General features: G+C 35.6%; 1 protein-coding gene across 2 annotated transcripts in view; it reads right to left on the reverse strand.

Moving 5' to 3' along the window:
• LOC6050290 (titin) overlaps positions 1 to 18,251 on the reverse strand; it is a 293,026-nt gene that overhangs the window by 253,256 nt on the left and 21,519 nt on the right. For both annotated transcript variants that reach the window (XM_038265416.1, XM_038265415.1), the window contains 3 exons: positions 8,703 to 9,772; positions 4,048 to 5,927; positions 46 to 160 (listed from right to left, as the gene is read on the reverse strand). In XM_038265416.1, the coding sequence (XP_038121344.1) occupies positions 46 to 160; positions 4,048 to 5,927; positions 8,703 to 9,764 (3,057 nt within the window). In that variant the 5' untranslated portion in view covers positions 9,765 to 9,772. The remainder of the gene's footprint in view (positions 1 to 45; positions 161 to 4,047; positions 5,928 to 8,702; positions 9,773 to 18,251) is intronic.

Here is an 18,251-nt window from a genome sequence, read left to right on the forward strand (position 1 = left end):
ATTTAAGACTTTCTGAAAAAAAACGCTGAATTTCAGAAAATATACCTGAGCGTATGTTTCATCCGAATCTGGCAGGACATCCCCTTCGGATTCCATGCTGGATGCGTTCGGATCCCAGTGTTTTCCGGCGCCGCGAAGTCCGGGCACGCATCGGAGGGTGCTGGTTTTCGGAGGAGAATGAAACAGTGGGAAATGTGGTTAGCAAACATATTTTGAAGAAAATTGTTTTTCTTGAAAGTTTCATTAAACTCTACTCATTTTGAATTTCTAAATTTTTCTTGAATATTTTTAATATTTTGAATTTTTAGATGTTTTTCTTATTTTTTATTTTTTCGAATTTTTTGAATTTTTTAATTTTATGATTCTTTTAAATTTCTTAAATTTCTTGAATTTCTTGGATTTTTTTGAATTTCCTAAAATTCTAAAATTTGTTGAATTTCCTGAATCTATAAAATTTATTGAATTTCTTAAATTTCTTGAATTTTCTTTGGATTTCTTGAATAACTAAAATTTATTGAATTTCTTGAATTTCTCGAATTTTTTGAATTTTAAAAATTTCTTGTATGTTTTGAATTTTTTGAATTTTTAATTTCATTATTCTTTTGAATTTGACAAATTTTGAAATTTCTCAAATTTCTTGGATTTTTTTCAATTTCTTGTTCTTAACTAAAATTTCTTGAATAACAAAAATTTATTGAATTTCTTGAATTTCTCGAATTTTTTGAATTTTAAAAATTTCTTGTATGTTTTGAATTTTTTGAATTTTTAATTTCATTATTCTTTTGAATTTGACAAATTTTGAAATTTCTCAAATTTCTTGGATTTTTTTTCAATTTCTAATTCTTCAATTAAAAAAAAATATTGAATTTCTTAAATTTCTTGAATTTCTTGGATTTTTTGGATTTCTTGAATAGCGTTAATTTATTGAATTTCTTTAGTTTCTTGATTTTATATATTTTATTGAATTTCGCATTTTTTTTAAATTTCTTCAATTTCTTGAATTTCTTAAATTTATTAAATTTCTTGAATTTGTTGAATTTCTTGAATTTCTTAAATTCATTGAATTTCTTGAATTTCTTAAATTTCTTGAATTTCTTGAATTTCTTGAATTTCTTGAATTTCTTGAATTTCTTGAATTTCTTGAATTTCTTGAATTTCTTGAATTTCTTGAATTTCTTGAATTTCTTAAATTTCTTGAATTTCTTGAATTTCCTAAATTTCTTAAACTTCTTGATTTTTTGAATTTCTTGATTTTTTTAAATTTCTGAAATATCTTGAATACCTTAAATTTCTTGAATTTCTTATTTTTTAAATTTCTTGAATTTCTTGAATTTCTTGAATTTCTTGAAATTCTGGAATGTCTTGAATTTCTTAAATTTCTGGAATTTCTTGAATTTCTTGAATTTTTTGATTTCTTGAATTTCTTGAATTTTTTAATTTCTTGAATTTCTTAAATTTCTTGAATTTCTTAAATTTCTTGAATTTCTTAAATTTCTTGAATTTCTTAAATTTCTTGAATTTCTTGAATTTCTTGAATTTCTTGAATTTCTTGAATTTCTTGAATTTCTTGAATTTCTTGAATTTCTTGAATTTCTTGAATTTCTTGAATTTCTTGAATTTTTTGAATTTCTTGAATTTCTTGAATTTCTTGAATTTCTTGAATTTCTTGAATTTCTTGAATTTCTTGAATTTCTTGAATTTCTTGAATTTCTTGAATTTCTTGAATTCCTTGAATTTCTCAATTTCTTGAATTTCTTGAATTTCTTGAATTTCTTGAATTTCTTGAATTTCTTGAATTTCTTGAATTTCTTGAATTTCTTGAATTTCTTGAATTTCTTGAATTTCTTGAATTTCTTGAATTTCTTGAATTTCTTGAATTTCTTGAATTTCTTGAATTTCTTGAATTTCTTGAATTTCTTGAATTTCTTGAATTTCTTGAATTTCTTGAATTTCTTGAATTTCTTGAATTTCTTGAATTTCTTGAATTTCTTGAATTTCTTGAATTTCTTGAATTTCTTGAATTTCTTGAATTTCTTGAATTTCTTGAATTTCTTGAATTTCTTGAATTTCTTGAATTTCTTGAATTTCTTGAATTTCTTGAATTTCTTGAATTTCTTGAATTTCTTGAATTTCTTGAATTTCTTGAATTTCTTGAATTTCTTAAATTTCTTGAATTTCTTTAATTTCTTGAATTTCTTGAATTTCTTGAATTTCTTGAATTTCTTGAATTCCTTGAATTTCTCGAATTTCTTGAATTTCTTAAGTTTCTTGGATTTCCTAATTTTTTTGAATTTCTTAAATTTTTTGAATTTCTTGAATTTCTTGAATTTCTTGAATTTCTTGAATTTCTTGAATTTCTTGAATTTCTTGAATTTCTTGAATTTCTTGAATTTCTTGAATTTCTTGAATTTCTTGAATTTCTTGAATTTCTTGAATTTCTTGAATTTCTTGAATTTCTTGAATTTCTTGAATTTCTTGAATTTCTTGAATTTCTTGAATTTCTTGAATTTCTTGAATTTCTTGAATTTCTTGAATTTCTTGGATTTCCTAATTTTTGAATTTCTTAAATTTCTTGAATTTCTTGAATTTCTTGAATTTCTTGAATTTCTTGAATTTCTTGAATTTCTTGAATTTCTTGAATTTCTTGAATTTCTTGAATTTCTTGAATTTCTTGAATTTCTTGAATTTCTTGAATTTCTTGAATTTCTTGAATTTCTTGAATTTCTTGAACTTCTTGAATTTCTTGAATTTCTTGAATTTCTTGAATTTCTTGAATTTCTTGAATTTCTTGAATTTCTTGAATTTCTTGAATTTCTTGAATTTCTTGAATTTCTTGAATTTCTTGAATTTCTTGAATTTCTTGAATTTCTTAAATTTCTTGAATTTCTTTAATTTCTTGAATTTCTTGAATTTCTTGAATTTCTTGAATTTCTTGAATTCCTTGAATTTCTCGAATTTCTTGAATTTCTTAAGTTTCTTGGATTTCCTAATTTTTTTGAATTTCTTAAATTTTTTGAATTTCTTGAATTTCTTGAATTTCTTGAATTTCTTGAATTTCTTGAATTTCTTGAATTTCTTGAATTTCTTGAATTTCTTGAATTTCTTGAATTTCTTGAATTTCTTGAATTTCTTGAATTTCTTGAATTTCTTGAATTTCTTGAATTTCTTGAATTTCTTGAATTTCTTGAATTTCTTGAATTTCTTGAATTTCTTGAATTTCTTGAATTTCTTGAATTTCTTGAATTTCTTGGATTTCCTAATTTTTTTGAATTTCTTAAATTTCTTGAATTTCTTGAATTTCTTGAATTTCTTGAATTTCTTGAATTTCTTGAATTTCTTGAATTTCTTGAATTTCTTGAATTTCTTGAATTTCTTGAATTTCTTGAATTTCTTGAATTTCTTGAATTTCTTGAATTTCTTGAATTTCTTGAATTTCTTGAATTTCTTGAATTTCTTGAATTTCTTGAATTTCTTGAATTTCTTGAATTTCTTGAATTTCTTGAACTTCTTGAATTTCTTGAATTTCTTGAATTTCTTGAATTTCTTGAATTTCTTGAATTTCTTGAATTTCTTGAATTTCTTGAATTTCTTGAATTTCTTGAATTTCTTGAATTTCTTGAATTTCTTGAATTTCTTGAATTTCTTGAATTTCTTGAATTTCTTGAATTTCTTGAATTTCTTGAATTTCTTGAATTTCTTGAATTTCTTGAATTTCTTGAATTTCTTGAATTTCTTAAATTTTTTGAATTTCTTGAATTTCTTGAATTTCTTGAATTTCTTGAATTTCTTGAATTTCTTGAATTTCTTGAATTTCTTGAATTTCTTGAATGTCTTGAATGTCTTTAATTTCTTGAATTTCTTAAATTTCTTGAATTGCTTGAATTTCTGAATTTTAATTTTTTTTAAATATCTTAAATACCTTAAATTTCTTGAATTTCTTTTTTTTTAATTTCTTGAATTCATAAATTTCTTGAATTTCTTGTACTAATGTTTAGAACCGTCCATAAAAAAAAAACAAATTTCATACAAGAAATAACAACAACTTACCGAGTAACCACTTCCTCCTCAGATGATTCTTCACTTTCAGTATCACTTTCCGAGGCTTGCTTCTGTTTTTCAGCAGCCTTTTTCTTATCTTCTTTCTTCTCGTCCTTCTTTTCATCCTTAACCACCACTTTCTTTGTCTCTTTTTTCTTCACCTCTTTCGGCTCTGTCTTTTTGACCACCTTCTTCTTGGGCTCTTCTTTTGTCACTTTTTCCTCTTTCTGTTTCCCTTTCACTTCACTTTCTTCCTTCTTCTCCGCTTTGTTTTCCTCTTTGCACTCTTCCTTTTTCTCACCTTCCTCGATCTTCTCCTTCTTCACCTCTTTACTAGTTCCGGCCCTTGGCCGGGGCGGTCCCTGCTTCATCAGGCTAGCTTCCAGCGCCGCCCGGGTTTCGTTCTCGTACAGACAGTGCACCTTGGCGATTGCGTTCAGCGACGCAACCCGATGGCGCTTCGGCCCCGACCAGAACCCGTACAGCTTGAGGTGACGTGTCTTGGCGGTGAGTTGCTTCTTGACGATTCGCGTTCGGACGGATTCCTCCGACGAGTCGGAGTCACCGTTCGATTCCTCGGAACTGTCGCGCACTTCCCGTTTGATCTTCTTGCTCATCGGAGTCTGCGGACGCTCGTCCGGATCGGCGTCCTTGTCGTCTTCCTCGGATTCCTCCTCCGAGGACGGTTCCTTTGGGGTGTTGTTTCGAGATTTGGTTGGTTTCTTTGCCGGTTTTTTGAACTCTTCTTCGGAGTCGGACTCTTTGAGTGGATCTTGTTCGCTTTTTGACTCTAGCGGATCCGGGGTCTCCGAGGTCGCTTCCACTTGGGGCACTTCCTCAGCGTCCTCTTCTTCGTCCTCCTTGGCCGAGGACGTTTCCAGCGGCTTCCGGTTGGTCTTGAAGACTGGTTTGCCGGCCTTGACCGGGGCATCGTTTTCGCTGTCCGAATCGTCAAAGTCGTACACGTCCTTTGGCTTTTCTGGCTTCTTGTCCTTGGGGTCAGCAGAGGACGTCGACTTGGACGACGGTTTCTTTTTACCACCGGAAGTAGGAGTAGTTGACGGTTTGCGAACGTATTTGCGCTTGGATTTTGGCGTTGTTGCCGGAGAGGGTGCCAGCAGGGCTGCGAGGAGTGGTGCGTTAGGAACGGTGAAACCTGCTTCCGGCGTTGATTCCGGGGGTTTCGGCGAGGTTTTGTCCTTTAGTCGATTCAGAGGGACGTCATCGTCGTTATCCGTTGACGAACGGATGGTTTTCGGGGGGTCAGGAGATTCAGTGGGCTCTTCTGGAGGAGTTGGTACGTCTGGTGCCTTTTCAGGCTTTTGAGATTCTTGAACTGAGGGAGTTTCCGGGGTCGGATCAACCTTAGGTTCATCGGTACCAACCGGCTCTGAAATTTTCTTAGGCTCAACCTTACTTTTGCCAGCTTGACCACCGGATGGTTTTCGCACGTATTTGCGCTTAGCCTGGGAGGTTGGAGTCTTCTTAATTGATTTATCATCTTCAGATTTGTTCGTGGGAGATTCTTGTTTCGATGGATCAATTGCCGGAGCCTCGTCACCCACCTTCTTTTTAGCCGGTGCCTTCTTCTTACCTGCAGCGACCTTCGGCTTGGCGGCCACCTTTGTTTGTTTCTTTTCCTGATCTTGGTCCACGACCTGCTGTACAACATCTACCTTGCGTTCTTGCTCCTCTACGGCCGGTTTGGACGGCGTTGGTGGTAGCAGCATCGGGACGGGTGGCCCCTCGTCTTCCCCATCCGACTCCTCAAGGGCCTTCATGATGTCCTCAATGCGGCTCTGCACGTCGGACTCGTTCTTATCGTCCTGATCCAGTTCCAACGAGCAGGGCTTTTCCTCGTCGTGTTTCTCGTCGATCGGGGGAGTTCTCTGGAAATGAGAATAAAAAAAATTGAATAAAATTTTATTAAATTCAGGGAATTATTGTGAATTTGGCTGCACAATTACGGGACAAATCTTAAAAAGGCGATTTTGATTTTTTTATTTGGATGAAACTTTGTTCATGCATTCCCTAAGGGAAGTTATTTTGCATCATTTTGTTTTCCATGCAAGTCTCCGTATAAGGCTGGTCATACAAAATGGGTATTTGAATTTATGAAATTCTGTACCATGAGAAGGGATTTTCGATAGATTTGGTGTCTTCGGCAAAGTTGTAGGTTTTCATTAGGACTTTTCGGAAAAAAAAACAAGTACACGAAAAATATCCTATTGTTTTATTTATTTTAGTTTTCGAAAAAAAATGATTTGTATTAGCATACTTAACAACTTTTGAGCTATAGTGCGTGGTAGTGAAAAATCTGGTTCAGGAGATATGATTTTTAAAAAAAATATATTTTTTTTAATATCGTCAATCTGGACAAAAGCATACTGAACTGGTCCGATTTTCAATTCTAAAAATTGTTTTTTTTTTGTGAAATTTTCTGATCTTTTCTACAAAAATCGTTTCAAATTTTTTAAATCAGTCTTTACTTTTGAAAAGATCTTGAAATAGATAATTTATCTTTTTTTATATTTTAGACCAAATTACACCATGGTTGCAACGGGTACACTTTTGGACTCGGCTTTCACCGATTTTGACCCAACTTGGAGGGAACGTTCATCCATCGATAGTTAACTGAAATCCCAAGTTTGGTGCTGATTGGACCATCCCTCTGTTTTTGGCACCGCCCTCTTTTTTGACGATTTTCTAAATGACTTTTTTTCTTTTAATCATAACTTTGAAAATACTTAAGCAAAAAATTTTCTACAGGTTGCATTTTATAGAAAATTGTTCGAATAAAAATAAAATTTCAACCCTTTAATGCCCACTAATATTATATATTAACAATATAAGTATTAAAATTCAGTTTTGACCAATTCCTTATATTTGTATTTGTTTTTTTTTATCACCATCGTGTTCCCCAGACAATTTTACATTATAATCAATGAAGACCTCAAACTAAAATAAACTATTGGCAAGATACAGCGATTTTACTGAAAAAAAGTGATTTAACGCAGCACTCGGAAGAACATGGTGTACTTTTCAACAAAATGGGAAGAATCCCGCAATAGTTCGGATTTCATGTGTGAGAAACTTATTTCGGATTTAAATTCAAAGGACAGAGTACAGCGCAAAATCAATTTTTTTTTTCAGTGAAATCGCTGTATCTTGCCAATAGTTCATTTTAGTTTGAGGTCTACATTGATTATTATGTAAAATTGTCCGGGGAACACGATGGTGTTAAAAAAAACAAATAAAAATATAAGGAATTGGTCAAAACTGAATTTTAATACTTAAAACGTTAAAATATACTATACGGGGGCATTTAAGGGTTAAAATTTTATTTTTATCGAAGTCCTTGGACAATTTCCTATAAAATGCAACCTGTAGAAAGTCTTTTGCTTAATTATTTGCAAAGTTATGATTAAAAGAAAAAAAAGTTTTTTAAGAAAACCGTCAAAAAAGAGGGCGGTGCCAAAAAAAGGGATGGTCCAATCAGCACCAAACTTGAGATTTCTGTTAACTATCGATAGATGAACGTTCCCTCCAAGTTTGGTCCAAATTGGTGAAGGTCGAGTCCTAAAGTGTACTCAGTTGACCTGGAATGACCCACATTTTTTGAAATATTTTGAATGGAAAGATAAGAAAATGTTGTAAAAGTTTTAATTTTTAACATTGAAAATTGAACCAATAGTTTCCGAGATGTCGTCAGTTGAAATTTACTGGTTAATTATGTGTTCATCTTCATCGATTCGAATTCTATGTGATGCTTTTACTTAGAAACTTATTGCACGGCTTTCAAAGTTCCAAAGAGAAAGAAAATTAAACGAAATTCAACTTTTCAAAAATGCTATCTCAGAGGTGCTTTTCGTTGAAGAATTATTTTTTAAACTCAAAAAACCTAAAAAAAGTCATGTAATTTTTGGATTTTTGTTTAAAATTGGACGCCCGATTGAAAGACGAACTCAAAACTCCGAAAATTACAATCTTAAAAAAAAAAAAGCCGCATCATATGGTAAATTTAATGTTCTTTCTGAATCTGTAGTAACCGAGAGAAGTAATTTTTCCAATTAGAACATTTTTTTTTAATTACATGTTTTTGTAACTTTGCAGGGTTATTTTTAAGAGTATATCAATGTTTAAAAAAGTTGTAGAGCAATCAAAAACAAAAAAACATGTAAAAACATAGGGGTTTGTATGTATTCTTCACAAGTACTCTTAATTTTACGAAAAAGTAATAAAAGTGATGATTTAGGCAATTTTTGACCAATTTTTCTAAGACAACATTTTTTCGATGGATCAACTATGGTCCCCTTGGAACGAGCTGTCAAGTAGGACCTTTTCTGTCAAGAAGGGTCGTAAAGTTTATTTTTCAAAATTGAATTAAAAATCCATTTTAAATCCTTTGCGTTCGTTCAAAGGGTCATTGTTCTCAGTAAAATAAGCTTTCGTTGTAAACAATAATATCACAAATTTAAGCTTAATTTTAGGACCCAGTTAAGCGTAGAAAGGCAGAATAACTTTGTGTGAAACAACCAATGATACATAATGGCTCTTTTTGGACATAAGAAATTGCTGGACAAAGTTTCATCCAAATAAAAAAAAAATACGAAATTAAAATCAAAATTGCTCCTAAACATAAACAATCCCAGAGAATTGCTCACCTGCTTAGCCGGGACCGCCACCTCTTGGACCACCGAAGCTTGTTCTACCTCGACCGTCCCTACCACCGCCACCACTTCCGCAGCCTTCTTCTGTTCCTCCAAGGCTGCCTTCTTGTTCTTTGGCTTAGGCTTGGCGGCCGCCACCGTGGGGTTCTTCCTCGCCGGCGATGACTTCTGTTCTGTTGCGACTCCTCCTTGCTGCCCATCATTATCATTTTTGCTTTCGGGCCGTTTCGCCTTAGATTTTGCTCCACCGTTCGACGGCCCTGCTTTGACATCTTCTTTAGCGGTGGCGGGGTTGGTGGCCGGGTTCGAAGGCGTCGCCTGGGCCGTGACTGGGGTTTTGTTTTTCGCACCTCCCGCCGCTTCCTCGCGTCCCACGTCTTGCTTCGGGGAATCGTCCTTTGTCTTTGGCGGAGGTCTTTTCTTGCTGGGGATCGTCGTGGAGACCACGGCTGGTGGCTCCACCGGCTTCTGGACTTCGCTAGAACCAGCAGGCGCTACTGGTTTTGCCGGCGGACCACCACCCAAATCCGAATACTTGAGCTGACTCACGGTGGCACGCGACTTGGTCTTGACCATCTCGCTGATTGACGGATTGCACTCGACGGTGGCCGTGTCGATTTGATTGATGGCTCGGTCCGTAATGCCCAAATTCTTTAGCTCCTTCTGGATCTTTTTGGGAGGCGCTGCCGCGGCAGGGGTCTTCTTACCCCCGGCGGCAATTGTGACCTTTTTCGACTTAACCTCATTTTTGGGCGTTGACTTGGGCGCGGGTTTAGGCTTTGCCGTCACAACAGCCGTTCCGGAGGAAGTGGCTTCCTGTATGGTGGCCTTCGGAGAAGGGCTGTCTTTGGCCTTTGACTGGAGCCGTTTGAGTGGCTTTTTTAGGGCGGTGGCCTGCGTGGGACCGCTAGGGGTGGGCGTTGCGGATGTTGAAGCGGTGGTTGTAGCGGAAGTGGCGACCGGTTTCTTCTCAGAAGGTGTTGCTGCTGTTGGTGGTGCGCCCGCTACGGCGGCAGCAGCAGCCGCCGCGGCTGCCTGCTGTTTCTTGGTTTTCATGCGATGGTCTGGAAAAAAATGTGGAAGAAAAATGTTTGATTTTAATCAAGCAAAAATTTAGATTTTAGTTTCGAGTAAGGATCTTGTAATTGAGAACGCCAGAGCAATGCTGTAGAGCGAATAATATGATTAAGATTTTTTAAGATGCCTCAGAAATCTCTTTTTTGAGTTGATTTTTCATTAATTTGAGTTCATAGTTCGTGCATATTTAAAAAGTTAGTTTCTAAAGATTTTAAATATAATCAATATCAGTATTTCAGTTTGTTGAGGGACTACCTTAACAAAACCTAAAAATATAATTGTGTTCTTTGATGAGATTCTGAGTTTTTGGATTTACCCAAACTATACATAAATTGGTATTTTAAATTGTTTGTTCTAATGAAAAGTTTGTAGAATCATTGTCCGCTGAAAAAATCATTTGGCTAACTCTTGATAATGATTGTGCAGTTATCACAACCTATTTCATTTAGCTTTTTCTAGAAACTAATAAAACCCGATTTATTTGATGACATCCGGTCATAGCTGAGGATTATTTTTTATGTAAAAAATCTTTTGCGCAAATAACTCTTTCAAATCAATTTCGATCTGTTACTTTCATTTTTTTATCTTTCTGTTTTGAGTTTTTCAAACTTTTTTGAACTACTTACTACATTTAATGAAGGAATTGATTAGTCATTGATAAGTCATGCCATGAAAAACGATTTCAGTTTTTCGTGTTATGATTAAGAGCGAGTCCACGAGCAAAGCATACCCATCTCGCATCGACCTCACCAATCTGCCTGAAATTTTCAGGGGTTGTTTGTACATATGAAACTAGCATCTGGCCAAAATATGAGCACTCTAGGTCAACAGGAAGTGGGGCAAATTGGGACACAAAGTTTGGTGGTCAAAAACGTCAAAAATCTTAAAAGGCTATAGAGCAATTCCAGCCCAAATCAGGATTTTTTCTGGTACTTTTGTACCCGACCCTCTCCGATTTCAATGAAACTTTGTGGACATGTTATCCTAGACCTATATAAGTCATTTTTGTGCATATAGAGCAATTAGTACTCGAGAATAACATTTGAGAAGGGCGCAAGGTATATTTTAGTATTTTGCAATTTAAAAATTACTGTATCTCGAAGCCGTTGCATCGTATCAAAAAGTGGTCAAAGACAAACTTGTAGGAAATTGGACGGGCTTTCTGAAAAAAATACACGCCACATCTATGAGATTTTTTGATTTTTAAGTCTAAAAGTTTAATTTGAAGGTGATGTAACGATTTTTTTTCGTTCAAAGTTTTTGAGGAAATAGCCTAAAATGTTACTAAAAGACTGACGAAAAATGCAGGATGGTATGTCTCTCCTAAAAAAATACAAAAATCATTTACTGAAACTGTTTTTTTGAAAAGTGGCCTAAACGTCAAAATTTATAAAAACCGGTAGTGGGAATCGATTCTCCAGACAATTTTACATAAAAGTCTCCGTATTGACCATTGTTCTTTGTCCAATCCTTGAGAAGATAAAGCGATTTTAAAAATAAAAATGTTGAAAAAACGGGATTTTTGGTGGTTTTTGGCATTTTCTATATGACAGACTTGGTTTTTCAGTCTCGTAAATATTTTTAACGGAAAGCTCGTCCAATTTCCCATAAGTTTGCCTTTGACAGTATTTCAATTGGATGTAAGGGCTTACAGATATAAGCTTAATTACATTGCTTATAACTTAAGATATAATATTTTTTTCAGTGTGGTAGAAACCAGGATAGTAAATTTGTTTACGTAAATATAAAAACGATATAAATCAAAAAGCTGTCAAAGGCAAACTTATGGAAAATTGGACGAGCTTTCCGTTAAAAATATTTACGAGACTGAAAAACTAAGTCTGTCATATAGAAAATGCCAAAAACCACCAAAAATCCCGTTTTTTCAACATTTTTATTTTTAAAACCGCTGTATCTTCCCAAAGATTGGAATAGAACAATGGTCAATATGGAGACTTTTATGTAAAATTATCTGGGGAATCGATTCCCAATACCGGTTTTTAAAAGTTTTGACGTTTAGACCACTTTTCAAAAAAAAAACAGTTTTAGTAAATGATTTTTGTATTTTTTTAGGAGGGACATACCATCCTGTATTTTTCGTCAGTCTTTTGGTAACATCTTAGGGTATTTCCTCAAAAATTTTGAGCGAAAAAAATCGTGACATCACCATCAAATTTAACTTTCAAACTTAAAAATTGAAAAATGACATAAAAGTGGCGTGTATTTTTGTTTCAGTGTATTTTTATCAGAAAGCCCGTCCAATTTTCTACAAGTTTGTCTTTGACCACTTTTTGATACGATGCAACGGCTTCGAGATACAGTAATTTTTAAATTGCAAAATACTAAAATATTTAAATACCTTCCGCCCTTCTCAAATGTTATTCTCGAGTACTATTGGCTCCATATACACAAAAATGACTTATATAGGCCTAGGATAACATGTCTACAAAGTTTCATTGAAATCGGAGAGGGTCGGGTACAAAAGTACCAGAAAAAATCCTGATTTGAGCTGGAATTGCTCTATAACTTAGGCAAAATTCAATTCAATTTCAAAATTCAAAATGCATCTGAAAGGGCTTTGAAAATGCAACAAAATGCAGGAAAAAAGCATCCCAATTGGTTGAATCTGAAGGAAGTTATTGGCATTTTAGTGGAAAAATAGCATAATTTTCAAACTCAAATAAAAAAATGTTCCATCCAGATATCAACTCGTTTCGACCTGCAGCTTGTAGGGCAGGCCTGCCCAACGTCCGGCCCGTGAAGCCATTTCATCCGGCCCGCGACGGCTTTTTAAAATATTTCTATGACCGGCCCTTTAGGCTGTTCATGAAGTATTAAATAAATAAAATTTTTGTCTGAAATAAAAAAATAATCTTGTTCTCAAATTTTAACATAGTATAAGAACATTCTTCATGTTTGAATTTAATTCTTATAATTATTATATTGATATTTTTTCAACTGAAAAAATGTGCAGGAAAACAAAATTATCCATTTCGTAAAATTGTGAAATTAATGAAAAAACTTGGATTGTTGTCTTAAAATTTACAAAAAGAGACTAAATGTTATTTCTATCAGTTTTGACTATGTTTACTTCAATTTGAAGTTTTTTTTTTCTAGTTTCTTTTTTTTTAAATAAATAAGTAGGTAAAACTAATGTATTTTTTCCAGAACAACTTTCTAGTGATATTTTTTTTAAAGCTTTAAAACCAAATTATTTATACTGAAAATAGATCGCTTGAAATGTTTTTTAAATATTGAAAAATGTATCAAAAACGTAAAAAAATTGCAACGATCATTGAAATTTGAAAAAAAAAATCTTAAAAAATATATATATCACGGAATTTAATTGCAATCGTCTAAAACAATATCTATACACTCTTATACAAGCAAACATTAAAATAAGTCAAATAAGCAAATTTTTGAATGTAATCTTTGTTTTTCATTTTTAAAATCAAGATATATGAATCATATTTGCAACCTTAGTTCTTTAATGTATTTGCTTTTAAAGAACCCAATCATAAGAAAATTAATAGAAATGTGTTTAATTCAAATTCAAATTCGGTTTTATTGGTGAATAATCAAGATACAATAAGTTCTTTTGAGGTACAAAACAGAGTTTTGGAGTTCCTTTCAGCTGTGTGTTACATCATAATCCATTTTGGAACAGTTATTGCTTGTAAATAAAGGTGTTACCAAGAGTAAGAAAAATTAAAAAAAAAACTTACTAAACTTGCTAGGAAAAGGGGATAGAAATAGAGAAAGCTTAAAACTAGATCACAGTTTTTTATCCTTTATAGATGTGCTTAATCATTAATTCCCCGAGGGCTAGAAATTGCTCCGCCTTGTTACGGCAGCTCCGAAACCGCGTCATCATCTCCCCCGCGAGAGCAAAGAACTCCGGCAGGGTAAAGAGATCTTCCCCGGTGACTTCTTGCTGGGCCGCACTGCCGCTACCGGCCGCGACCACGCTGGCAAACGATCGCCCCCAGCCAGGAGGGATCGCTGGGTTGTCCACTGGAACCGTACGCTGGCCAGCTGCAGGAACGGCTGCACTCGTACTTCGTTGAGGAGGGTGGGACGCTGCTGCTTTCTTCTTCCTCTTTTCCTGCTCCTCGAGGTAGGACTTGCGCGCGACGCATCCGCGGTAATTACCGGTATGGTTACCGCCGCAGTTCGCGCACTTTACGCGCGGCTTGGTTTGTTCTGCGTTTTCCCCAAGTCCGCCTTTCGTGGCAGTGCGCACACCTCCGAGAGGTGTGACTCACCGCACTTCACGCAGCGGGGCTGGAGGTTGCAGTTCCGCGAGCCGTGGCCGAATTTCTGGCAACGGTGACATTGCGCTGCGTCTGTCGGATTTTGGAGTGAAACCGCCAGTTTACCCAAAACCGTCCAACGCCTTAGTCCGCCGCAGGTCTTGAATCTTGACGGTGCCGCGGTCGAAGTACAACAGGTACAGTGTGTGTGTACCTGTGACTGTTGTCTTCCGCGAGAGGACTTTATGTCTCGCGGCGTTATTCCGGCACCCGAGAGGTGCTCCTTGAGGACGGAGGTCGGGCGGTCTTGGTACCCCTGCAAGACAATCTTTACAGCGGTCTTCTGCGCGGGGTCAAATGTGTAGAATTTGAAGTTTTTACGCTTAAATTTCTCCACAACCAGGTCGAAGTTCTTTTGGTCAAATGTGAACACTTGCACTGACGCTTTACCTATTTTGAGGCAGTACACGAGGCCTTCCAGCTGCTCGTCAACATCGTCCGCCAACGTGTCCAAAACAAAAATTGGTGGTGGTCGTCGTTCCTTTGGAGTAATTACTTTTTTTGGCGTCGGCACTTTTTTCCGTGCACGACCATCGTCGTCGTCGTCGTCGGTAGTGCTACCGTCGGTGTTGTTGTAGCTGCTTTCCTCGTCACTCAGCCTCGCGAACTTGTTACTGGTGGGAATGTTGGCGGATGTTGAAGCGCCATCGGTCGACGGATTGCCGGAAGTAGCTGAACGGAGCCTAATAGGGCTGCGATCCTGGACGCGGTAATTAGCGTGTAGTAACTTGGGGTCGAACTTTGGCGCTCACACTCCCCGGCGCGATGGCGGTCGACGCGGCGTTGGTTTGTTTACCTTTTGCACACGGCCGGTAGACGAACTTCGCGGGTTTTTCGAGGCCGCACTCGAACTGCCACGGCCACGGCCGGCCCTTGGCATGCTGTTGGAGCAAACTCGCGGCTAATCACGGTAAATTACGGCGAAAATTTTCGAAAAAAACGATGGAGCACTGAGCACTTGACTGCTGCTTGCACTCGTGCGTACACGGAGGTGAGAAATGTGTTTACTTTTTAAACTTTTATCAAATATTAATGCCGGCCCGCCACTGCTTCCGAAAAATCAGATCTGGCCCGCAGGGCCAAAAGGTTGGGCACCCCTGGTGTAAAATAAATTTTGCATTATTTAAAAAAAATGTAATATTACATCCTGAAATATGAAGCCCATCAGTATGGAACACCAACTTGACCGAAAAGTCTAGCTCCCTTTCCAGACATCATCGGTCTGGCCGAGCGGGCTAAGGCGCCAGTCCTAACTGTTGGTGCTGGGTTTGAATCCCGTCGGTTGCTACTTTTTTATGTGTTTACAATAATTGTACCTGCTGAGTGCAATATATAGTGTTTCTTTTGACGAAGGTGATGTGCATAGCCGTGAGGCTTTTGCAAATAACTGTAACATAATGATAAATCTGAATAAAAAATTAGGAAAAAATCACAAAATGTGAAAAATGTCTACTACTAGATGGATAGTGATAGTCTTTGATGGCATAAGTCCTAAAAAATACAATCTGAAAAAGGTGGTGAATGCAGCAACACTATGCAAAATGAAAGATCAACAGGAACGGGATGGAATTTCAAATAAGCACTCAGTCAGTCACGTTGGACTGACTAAATATCTAGGGTGGTTGTAGATAATATGGACATAAAATCATACGTTTGAATGTGTACTCTTCTAATTAAAAACATCGATTTCGGCTATCAAACAAACGCAAATGCTGAAATCATGTCCAAAATGGCAATATCAGAGTATAACCTTAACCTAAACACTGAATGGTACACCGCAGTTAACATATTTTCGGCTCGATCGAAGGAAGGAAGAGGTTCCATATTTTGTTTGCACCCCTGCAGACCACCGTATAGAGTCGGAGGGAGGGGGTGTGAACACGTTATGTTTGCATAGCCAGAATAAATGTTTTATATCCGCAAATCCCACGCATTTACATAACGTACCTATACACATACACTAACACTCCCGCCGCACCCCCAGCCAGGATTGTCGATTGGAAGGGAAAATTGTTTCGTTCCTTCCGGAAGCATGAAGGGGGAAATTTGAGGGGTGGAATGTGTTGCGGTTAGAACGAAACATTTAGTTTTGGAATTTTAGTGGCTTCGGTTAACCACGTGGAACGGGATTGAGTTCTGAGCTCAATTTATTTTGAACTGTTGAGTTATTGTTACGTAACTGTTTTTTTTATATTTATTTGTGTATTTCTGTATTTAAAAAAAGTTTGCAATCGATTTCAAGCTCTTAAGTGGATGATCGCCAACTTAAGCTACATTCTAATAAAAAATATAATTTCAATCCATAAATATTTATGAGCCCTAAATCAACTAATACCATATTACCATAGAAAACTTTTTCGCGAATTGATAATATTCATAGCACCCACATTCTCATCACATATGAAGTGCTTGTCATATTTCTCTCAATTTCTGTAGTCCAGGGGTAGATCCCTTGCTCAAACACGATGATAACGATTTTCGCTACCCAATGTATGGATTTCGTTCTGCGATGCTAACGTATTCACAGAAAAATGAACCAAATTGATTTATTTTTGTTTTGTCAATATTGCAAATGAGTGAGGAGTAACCTTAGCTGTTCTACAATTTTCTCAACATATCTAGTAAAAATAATAGCACTCAAAGGATACGTCTTCAGATCTATGATTTGGTGGGAAGCTTGGAAATGGATTCATCACGCCCCCAGTCGGCTAAGCCGATGACAATCGACAGCGCGTTTTATGATGAAATATGGAAACTCTCTTCCCTTTGGATATTATAAGCAAACGGAATTATATTTCATTTTTAAGAGGCAGTTTTTGTAAATATTGCTCGGTTTGTTCTAGAGGTCGTATCGAGGTGCTCCGATTTGGATGCAACTTTCAGCGTTTGTTTGTCTATACATGAGATGAACTCATGCCAAATATGAGCCCTCTACGACAAAGGGAAGTGGGGTAAAACGGGCATTGAAGTTTGAGGTCTAAAAACCATAAAAAAATCTTAAAATTGCTCCCATTTCCGTAAAACTTTATCAATTCCAACTCTATTAGATGCATTCGAAAGTCTTTTAAAGCACTTTAAAATGAGCCATATGCACCCAGGATTGGTTTAACTTTTTCTCATAGCTTTGGAAAATTACTGTTAATTTTTTTTTAAACCTTAATATCTTTTTGCAACAGCTTCCAACACACATACTCTTATAGGTCAAAAGTTAGGGAATTTCATGGTAATAACTTTTTGTCCAATCGCAGTTTTTCTCATAGTTTTTCAATTTTTCTATAACAAACATTTAACATCGTTAGTTTTTGCCCTGTAGGCATCCATAGCGGCACTTTTTGGTCTCAATTTTGTCATATTTGGAATCCTTGGAAAATTTCACGTTAGTAAGAAGTATTGGAGTTGTTAATTTGATTGGAAAAATGACATTTAGAATGAATTAAAATATGTTTTAACAATTTGTTGGATTGGGGGTAAAACAGGTTTTCGCCTACTTGATACAGTATTTGACGTTTTGATCCAAGGTAAATAAGATCTATTTCTTTTTTAAAACATGTTTTATTCAATTATTTTTTAAATCAACTTCAATGCTTCAAACTAACGTGAAATTTTCCGAGGATTCCGAATATGACAAAATTGAGACCAAAAACGGCCGCTTTGGAAAACTATGAGAAAAACTGCGATTGGCAAAAAGTTACTACCGTAGGCTTATAGTCCATGAAATTCCCTAACTTTTGACCTATGGGAGTATGGGTGTTGGAGGCTGTTGGAAAAAGATATTGAGGTTTAAAAAATCCATTTTTAACAGTAATTTGCAAAAGCTATGAGAAAAAGTTAAACCAATCCTGGGTGCCTATGGCTCATTTTAAAGTGCTTCTAAAGACCTTTCGAATGCATCTAAGAGAGTTGGAATTTATTAAGTTTTACGGAAATGCGAGCAATTTTAAGATTTTTTATGGTTTTTGGACCTCAAACTTCAATGCCCGTTTTACCCCACTTCCCTTTGTCGTAGAGGGCTCATATTTGGCATGAGTTCATCTCATGTATAGACAAACAAACGCTGAAAGTTTCATCCAAATCGGAGCACCTCGATACGACCTGTTACACATTGGTGAAAAACTCGCTCTTAAATCGGTTTTGAACCGAAAATGGTTAGATT

Source organism: Culex quinquefasciatus, chromosome 3, assembly GCF_015732765.1.
Source record: "Culex quinquefasciatus strain JHB chromosome 3, VPISU_Cqui_1.0_pri_paternal, whole genome shotgun sequence".
Lineage (NCBI taxonomy): Eukaryota > Metazoa > Arthropoda > Insecta > Diptera > Culicidae > Culex > Culex quinquefasciatus.